This window comes from Dipodomys spectabilis, unplaced genomic scaffold, assembly GCF_019054845.1.
Source record: "Dipodomys spectabilis isolate Male_0828 unplaced genomic scaffold, ASM1905484v1 ptg000657l, whole genome shotgun sequence".
Lineage (NCBI taxonomy): Eukaryota > Metazoa > Chordata > Mammalia > Rodentia > Heteromyidae > Dipodomys > Dipodomys spectabilis.
Window position 1 is genome coordinate 299,640 of NW_024871334.1, and position 9,228 is coordinate 308,867.

General features: G+C 50.5%; 1 gene segment (V, D, J or C); it reads left to right on the top strand.

The window, feature by feature from the left end:
* The first annotated feature begins 2,640 nt into the window (after window positions 1–2,640).
* LOC122101387 lies at window positions 2,641–3,356 on the top strand. The segment is given in 3 exon segments: window positions 2,641–2,734; window positions 2,841–3,238; window positions 3,312–3,356. Coding segments are annotated over 3 exon segments (489 nt in total).
* Window positions 3,357–9,228: the final 5,872 nt, after the last annotated feature.

The window sequence follows — 9,228 nt, forward strand, 5'->3', positions numbered from 1 at the left end:
GGTCATGCTCAGTCAGCACCAGCAGGGGGTGCTGGGCTCACACTGAGGTCATGGCAGTCACAGGAGCAGCTGTGGAACACTCTGGTTCTGACTCCTCTGTGTGCCTGGCCTCTCCACAGGACGCAGCGTCCCCCACAGAGTTGTCCACTGTGTTCTTACTGTTCTCCAACCACTCAGAACACAGCTTTTTCCATATTCAATTGTCCTGATTCTGTTGTGGTTGATGATGCCTCCTTGAGAGGACCAGACACAGCACCATGCATGGTGAGATCACTGGGGTCAAACATGAGGAAGGTCAAGATCCCTGCTCAGTCCTTTCCTCTCAGACTTGGGTGAGACGCAGTGGACTCCCTGGCTAGGTCAGTCTTTATCCTCAGGTCAGAGTGCAAGGGATGTTGTGCAGAGCCAGGGCCTCCATGTCGCTGATGGATTTCAAGGCCCACCGTTCTGCTCACAGAGCCCAGAGTCCAGCCCGGCTTTGGTCCTGTTGTCCCCTTTCCTCTTGCTGGTGACATGTGAGGGGCCATCGGTCAGGACCGGGGGCTGCTCTGTGACCCACAGAGCCCAGTCTTGGGCACCGCTGAGATGTGGTTAACTCCAGAGGCCCAGTGACCCCCACCAGCTCCTCTGCCTCCATCCCTTTCTACACATGCTGTAGATGATGAGGTTTAATGGGATTCTCAGCCACAGTTCTGGATCTGGTCACTGCTTGATCCTAGAAGGACTCCTGTGTTCTTAATTGTCTCTGTGTTGTCCACACCTGTCCTTCACATTAATCCCCTGCAGACGTGGCCTGTATGCAGTCTCTAGACCCCAGACCCAGTACCGGGACCTGGAGGACAATGAGGCTGTGGCCGTGACTCCTGCATGCCTGGGAAGAACTCACTGGTGTCCCCAGGCTGCGTGCCCTGGACTGTCCTGTCCTCCTCTCTATGGACTCTGGCAGGAAGCTCAGGGGATATCTGTAGCTAAGGGCACATGGATGAGTGTGAAAACAGTCGTCACTTGGGATTTCACCTGCATCACCTCACTGTCCTGAGCCTGCGCACATGGGACTGAGGACCGGCTGGGGCCAGGTCCTCCTGGAGCACGTGGGCTGTGGAGGTGCAGGGTGGGTGGGAGCTCCTGCGATTGGCCCTCAGGAAGAGATCTAGAACCTCCCGCAGAGCCTGCTGCAGACGCTGCCTCTGTGGTGGAATGTCATCCTCTCTAGGCTGTTCCCACTCAGATCCACCCAGGTTGCCAGAGAGGAATTAGTGAGGAATTTCATTCCATCCACACAACATCTCCACTGCAACCTTCAAAAGGCTTGGCTTTTAATATGCGGCATTGATCTGCCAGGGCTATTTCCAGTCCTGGGTCACTCAAAATCCAGGCTGCCATGCCTCAGTATCAAGTCTGTGTTTGTGTAAAGGCCTGGAGAAAAGGATCCTCCGAGACAAGTGAGGAGTGGGGACTATGTGGCGTTGGGGACCTGGGTCTAGCGTGGTGACCTTCCTGGATGACAGGTTTCTCACAATGTGCGTGGATGAGAGCAGTGCTCCATGTGCAGTAAGAGCAGAGAGCTCAGGTCATCCCTGCTTCCCAGAACAACGATGCTCATGGTCCTCTCCTGCTGTTGTTATATGTCTCACTGGGAGACACATACAATAGACTCTATGGAGAGATCAAAGAGTATAGCTCTTCACAAAGACTAAGTCAAAGATCAACAAAGTAAGCACCAAAAAGAGGGTACTGGGAGTGGAGAGATGAGGGGCAAATGGTAGAAGAATGAAGGAGACACCATGGAGAACACAGGCAAGAATACAGTGCCTATGCCACAGAATTGAGAACACTGAGCTAAGGGTGGGTCAAAGGGGAAAGGTGAGGAAGGAATGACTCAGATCCACATGCCTTGTATCCATGAACTGCTGTGTTCAATGATGTCAGCATACATGTCCTGACCATTAACCAGAGAGAGGGAAGAGGAGGTGGAGGGGTGGGCTCAAATGTTGAAAGGTTGATCAAGCCTCAGTGTGTTCATAAACTGCCTCACTGAACAGCAACGCCTTCATGGAGCGACTTAAAGATCAAAATGTTTTATTTAATTTTTTATTGAATTTTTAAAAATTGTTTTTTGTGTAGTTGATGTACAGAGCGGTTACAGTTACGTGAATCAGGTACAATCAGTGCAGTTCTTTATGAACCATTTTCCCCTTCTGTTGCTCTCTCCCAATCCTTCCCTCCTGTCCCCACCCATAGGATTTCCAGTTCATTTTCCACAGCGTCTGGTGAGTATCTCTGTGATATTTGTTCATTCCTGTTCCAGATTTTATGTGACCCCCTTACCCTCCCAAATACAAACAATAAACAATACAAAAGGCAGAGGGAAAATGTTTTTAAAAGCAAATGGCTCAGCAATCTTTACTAAGGGAAGCAGAGTTAAACTTCTCTAAAGAAGTTCATATTCCATCAGTGGGTTTCTTGAAGCCAATTGATTACAGACAATTCAGTTTATTCACTCATCTAACAAACTCTGTCTTCCAACTGCATCTCCTGTGTGCACTGCCCTCCTGAGACTTCTGCCCCAGAGCTGCTTTATAGCAGAGGACATGCAAATAGGACGTACCTCTGCCCATGAAAACCAGCCCATCCCTGACCTGAGCTCTGTGAGCTGATTCCACCAGTGACTGAGCACAGACCACCACCATGGAGCTGGGGCTGCGCTGGGTTCTCCTTGTTGCTCTGTTGAAAGGTGATTCATGGGGAGCAAGGGATACTGAGTGTGCAAATGCACATGAGTGGGAGGAACAATGGACATGTGCGTAAACATTGCTGACCAGGATTCTCTGTCTTTGCAGGTGTGCAGTGTGAAGTGCAGCTGGTGGAGTCTGGGGGAGGCTTGGTGCAGCCTGGGGGGTCCCTGAGACTCTCCTGTGCAGCCTCTGGATTCACCTTCAGTAGTAATTACATGAGCTGGGTCCGCCAGGCTCCAGGGAAGGGGCTGGAGTGGGTTGCAGAAATTCACCCTAATGGTGGTAGCACATGGTACCCAGACTCTGTGAAGGGCCGCTTCACCACCTCCAGAGACAACAGCAAGAGCACACTTTACCTGCAGATGAACAGCCTGAGGGTGGAGGACACGGGCGTCTATTACTGTGCTAGACACACAGTGCAGGAAATCCTGTGTGGGCCAGACACAAACCTCCTGCAGGGCGCTCAGCACCAGCAGGGGGCGCTGGGCACAGCTTGGAGCCGGGTCAGCTCAGGAGCAGCTGCACACAGAGCCCAGGGCTGCTCTCCTGCTGTCTGCCCTGTCTCTGTGTCCACAGTGTGACAGCATCTCTCCTGAGTTCATGACCCGCACTCCTCTGTGATGTCTCCAGTCATTTGCTGGAACTGTTAAGAATGAACAGAGTATCCCGGTGGAAGCAAAAATGGCTCTGCCGTGGTGACCAGTATTTGATCCTGAAGAAGCTCAGGGACCCTGGTGACCCCATGAGACTCAGGACAAAGATCCCAGGATTCACAGAGTTGGAATTTGTCCTGTGAACAAGAGGGAAAACACCTGGCATGGTGACTGCTGTCTGTATTCCTAGAGACTTGGGAGGAGGAGAGAAAAATGAGTATTTGTGGAGGCCAAGTGGGCAAAATCTTAATGAGAAACCATCTCATCAGTAAGTTACATGTGGCAGCTGTTTCCTGTGATTCCTGCTACAGAGGAGGCAAGTGTGAAATCACTATCTGGAACCCACTCCAGGCAAAAACACAGCACAGTACCAGAAAATAAATAACATCAGAAAAGCTGTAGAAAGGGCTGAAATGCATGTGTGTGCCTAAAATAGTAGCCCTGAGTTCAAAACAGTACAGAAAAAGAAAGAGAGACACAGAGACAGAAAGAGTGAAAGGGAGAGAGAGAGACAGAGACAGAGACAGAGAGAGACAGAAAGAGAGAGAAGGAGAGGGAGGGAGAGAGAAAGAGAGAGAGCACAGCCCATTGACCCATGACGCTTAACAGGCCTCAAATGCTGCCCTCCTCCCTCCACCTGAAGCACTGCTCAGGGGTTCAGAACTGACCTAACAGACTTGCTCCATTCATTCACTTTCTTCCTCAGTGACTCTCATATTCTCATTCTGCTTTTCTGTTTGTCCAGCCACCAAATGTACTTGGGGACCCAAGTCATAAAACACAGGGGTTGGCCATACCTCTGGAGCTCAGCCTATGGCGCCCTGGAAACGTGGTGGACTCCTCAATCTCCCCTGACCAGTGCCTCTTGCTGTCCTCCAGGGGATGTGGAAGTGGACATGAGGAGTCTGGGTTGGACTGGACAGACAACAGGCCATGTGCATGTAGACTGGCCTTGCTGGGCCCCGTCTGTCCTGGGGTTTCTTCCATCACGATGGCTCTGGAGTCCTGTGGATGTCCCGTCTGGGATGGAGGCCGGGTCCCTGTGGCTCTGTCATGAGCACTGTCACTGTGCACGCGCATCGTGGGCACGAGGGGCTGGGCCCAGGTGATCTCACAGCAATCTGACTGAGCTCCCTGTATCCCGGACACCCCCCACCTGCTCAAACAGGTCCTTGTTTATTTCTCCATTACATCCTGATCAGAGAAGAGCAAGCTTCACTTCCTGAACAAGAACCTGTGTGTGCACTCTACAGGCTTTAGGAAGAAGACTTGTGAGCTCTGAGGGTTTCCCCTGGACAGTTTTTGTGGATGATGAGACAAATCATTCGTCTCACCAGGAGACATCCATTACTCTGTCCATGTGGAGACTGTGGTGTCTTGGGTCCTCATTTGGATGTGAAAACTCATCAGGAGGAGCTGGTATCTCGTAGCACAACACTAATCATTGTAAAAAGATGAAGAAAGGAAAGATTTCACCAAAACAAAATCATCAATGCTTTAGAGCATGTGTCTACTTAGACTATAAGTCATTTAACAATGTATATCTGTATTGATTAATAACCAGTACCTGTTAAGGTATATCTTTTATAATAATAACTAAATTAATTAATTGGTAAACAAATGCACTGGCCCTACCTCTGCTCTTCCTGCCCCAGCTCTCCTCTGTGTCTGCCCTACTTCTGCTCATCCCCTGACAGTCTCCCAGGCACTTCTCCATGTCTGTGTCTGTAGTCATCCTTGACTGTCTGGATCAGATGTTCTGCTTTCCACTGTGAGGTTTCAACAAAGCACAGAGAATAACACATCCGGGAAACTGACTTTGCCATGGTCTCCAAGATCAAATCTGAGGAATGCTAGAGATGAAAACACAAATCCACCCAAGCCTAATGGAAATGCTGCCAACAAATCTCCCAGAAACATTGAGACATAATGAAACATATATACAGACATACAGAATTCAAGAATATTAGGAAACACATTTACTATCATATCAAATGTAAACTGTACATCAATGTATTGCTAGATTTTAGGCAACTAGCAGCAGCTTTGTCTAACTACATGAACATGCTAAGGTGTGTGATGCTATGATATTACAACAATGCCACTAAATAATAAGAATGTTTTATCTGCACCATAATTCTGTGGGACACCTTTTATATATCCTGATCATCACTGTCCAAAACATTGTTGTGAGCTGAGCTGCTCAGAGCTACGTGTTCTGAACGGGAAGTTGGCAAGATGCATGGCAAGGGTCATTCTGATGCTGCTCTTTTAGAAATTAGGGACAGGCCAGGGAGCAGGGAGCATAGGACATCCTAGGGAGAACCTGGTAGAAGTGGCTGAACTACGTTCACATCTTGGATGGCTGTAAAAGTCCACCTAGGGTAGGCCAGCAAGCTTATGGGAGTGTGAATCTCTCAGCAGAGTCAAGCATTCAGGATTGCTTTCTTTACTTGTAATAAAATGTAAGAAGAGGACAAAGAATAATGTAAATTCAGAAAGAATCAACGGGTAAAGAACAGAGAGTTCTATTAGGAGGTGTCACAGTATAGCAATGGCCAAGGAACAAATCCTCAGATTTGCTGTGGACAGAGAGAGGTCGGGGCTGCTGACCAGGAAAACAGAAATGAGAACCAGGGACATTTCAGAGGCAGCCACCCCCAACCCAGACCCACACTGCAGCACCTTTTGTGTTCTGCTGAGATTTTACCATAAGACACACACACATAACGTCATCCTCAGGGACTGAAATGAGTGCGGGGACATCAGGACCTCTGGTCCTGAGCAAGGCTCTGTCCTGTTCAACCCCAGGCCCAGAGCCTGCACCCCTCCCACCAGACCACATTCTGAACGTTCACCTCCTCTCTGTGCTCATGTGCTGGGGACCAAGACCTGACTTTCCACTTGGACATCCAAGTTATGGAACCCAGAAGCACAACCTTCCTGACACTTTTGACTCAAGTTTGAGTAAGAAGCCACACTTGTCAGTAGCATTATGGAAAGTGTGCCATATGAATGCCACTGTACACACATGCTCAGACACATGCACACACATCAATAACAGGTCAGGTCTCCCATTCACATTCATGTGCACATACATCAACAACTTCCAGGTCTCCAATGAACACACAGGAAAATCAAGGCTTTCTATGCAGAATATAGAGCCCATGGAAAAGCCAATTGATAAATTAGGTTTTTTATAGCAGGATCAATTAAAGATGTGACTTGAAGCCCATCAAATTCCTGTTCAAGTGAAAAATAAATAAATAACAAGCTTTGGAGAGGAAAAAACGTTGGCAAATCACACTCTCAACACCATTTGTGCATCCAGACTGTGAGAGGAACCCACAACACTCAACTGCTGGAAAACCCATTGATGAACTGGCAAAGACTTGTACAGATATTGTGTAGTTGTCCATATGCAAATGCATGTCAAGTGCACACTTGGTGACTGTGAGGTTCATGTCAGCATTTATCCTCAGTGAGGTTGTTGGCAGTAAGCAGTCGATGAGATGAGAAGAAGTGACAGACATGCAGATGATGACAGAAGAAATGCAGGCTTGTCAGCAGTGTCCCCATGAGCCTGGCTCTCTGAGTCTTCTTTCAGCAGTTCCTGCAGTGCATCACGTCTCTCCTGCTCTCACTAGAGGACCGTGACCCACTCAGCTCAAGAATGGAGCAGAGGACACTGACCTCAGCAATGAGGGAGAGGAAGGACAGATGACGTAGCAGACATGAGATCTTCTCCCCAGAGCACACGGCTGTGTGGAACCTGTGTGTACTTTCCCATCTGTGCAGGGAGGTGACTGTAATATTCAGATCAGCGTGGGACAAATACGTGGATAACCAGCAGGTGGCAGCAATGGGATGCCATGTGCTCTGGGAGGCCATCTTTGTAGCAATGCCCCTCAGGACTCTCACATCTTCCTCAGCACTGCCCTCCCTGGCACCTCCACCACGGCTCTCACTATGTAGTAGAAGACATGCAAATAGGGCCTTCCTCTACTCACTTAAACCAGCCAGCCCTGACCCTGAAGGTGTGGAGAGATGTCAGCCCTGGATTCCAGGTGAAGCATTCAGTGCTCAGGCTGACCACAGAGCACTCACCATGGAGCTGGGACTGCGCTGCATTCTCCTTGTTGTTCTGCTGAAAGGTGATGTTGAGGGACAAGACACACTGAGTGGGAAAATGGACATGAGTGGGAGGAACCGTGGATGTGTGTGACAATTGCTGACCAGGATTCTCTGTGTTTGCAGGTGTGCAGTGTGAGGTGCAGCTGGTGGAGTCTGGGGGAGGTTTGGTGCAGCCTGGGGGGTCCCTGAGACTCTCCTGTGCGGCCTCCGGATTCACCTTCAGTAGTTCCTACATGAACTGGCTCCGCCAGGCTCCAGGGAAGAGGCCTGAGTGGCTCTCATACATCAGTGGTAGTAGTAGTGACATACAGTATGCAGACTCTGTGAAGGGCCACTTCACCACCTCCAGAGACAACAGCAAGAACACACTTTACCTGCAGATGAACAGCCTGAGAGTGGAGGAAACGGCCGTCTATTACTGTGCTAGACACACAGTGCAGTAAATCCAGTGTGGGCCAGACAAAAACCTCCCTGCAGGGAGCTCAGCACTGGCAGGGGGCACTGGGCACACACTGAGGTCATGCTCAGTCAGCAGCAGCAGGGGGCGCTGGGCACACACTGAGGTCATGCTCAGTCAGCACCAGCAGGGGGCGCTCGGCACACACTGAGGTCATGGCAGTCACAGGAGCAGCTGTGGAGCTCAGGCCCTGACTCCTCTGTGTGCCTGGCCTCTCCACAGGACGCAACGACCCCACAGAGCTGTCCACTGTGTCTTGCTGTTCTCCAACCCCTCAGCACACAGCTTTTTCCGTCTTCCATTGTGGTGGTTCTGTTGTGGTTGATGATGCATTCTTGAGAGGACCAGGCACAGCACCATGCATGGTCGGTGGACACAGCTGAGATCACTGAGGTCAAATCTGAGGAAGGTCGAGATCCCTGCTCAGTCCTTTCCTCTCAGACTCAGGAGAGACGCAATGGACTCCCTGGCTAGGTCAGTCTTTATCCTCAGGTCGGAGTGCACGGGATGTTGTGCAGAGCCAGGGCCTCCATGTCACTGATGGATTTCAAGGCCCACTGTTCTGCTCACACAGCCCAGGCATCCACCCAAGCTTTGATCCTGTTGTCCCCTTTCCTCTTGCTGGTGACATGTGAGGGGCCATCGGTCAGGACCAGGGCTGCTCTGTGACCCACTGAGTCCAGTCGTGGGCACCGCTGAGCTGTGGTTACCTCCAGAGGCCCAGTGACCTCCACCAGCTCCTCTGCCTCCGTCCCTTTCTACACACGCTGTAGATGACGAGGTTGGATGGGATTCTCAGCCACAGTTCTGGATCTGGTCACTGCTTTATCCTATAAGGATATATGTGTTCTTAATTGTCTCTGTGTTGTCCACACCTGACCTTCACATTAATCCCCTGCAGATGTGGCCTGTATGCAGTCTCTAGACCCCAGGCCCAGTACCGGGACCTGGAGGTCAATGAGGCTGTGGCCCTGGCTCCTGCATGCCTGGGAAGAACTCACTGGTGTCCCCAGGCTGCGTGCCCTGGACTGTCCTCTCCTCCTCTCTATGGACTCTGGCGGGAAGCTCAGGGGAAATCTGTAGCTAAGGGCACATGGATGAGTGTAAAAACAGTCGTCACTTGGGATTTCACCTGCATCACCTCACTGTCCTGAGCCTGTGCACATGGGACTGAGGACCGGCTGGGGCCAGGTCCTCCTGGAGCACGTGGGCTGTGGAGGTGCAGGGTGGGTGGGAGCTCCTGCGATTG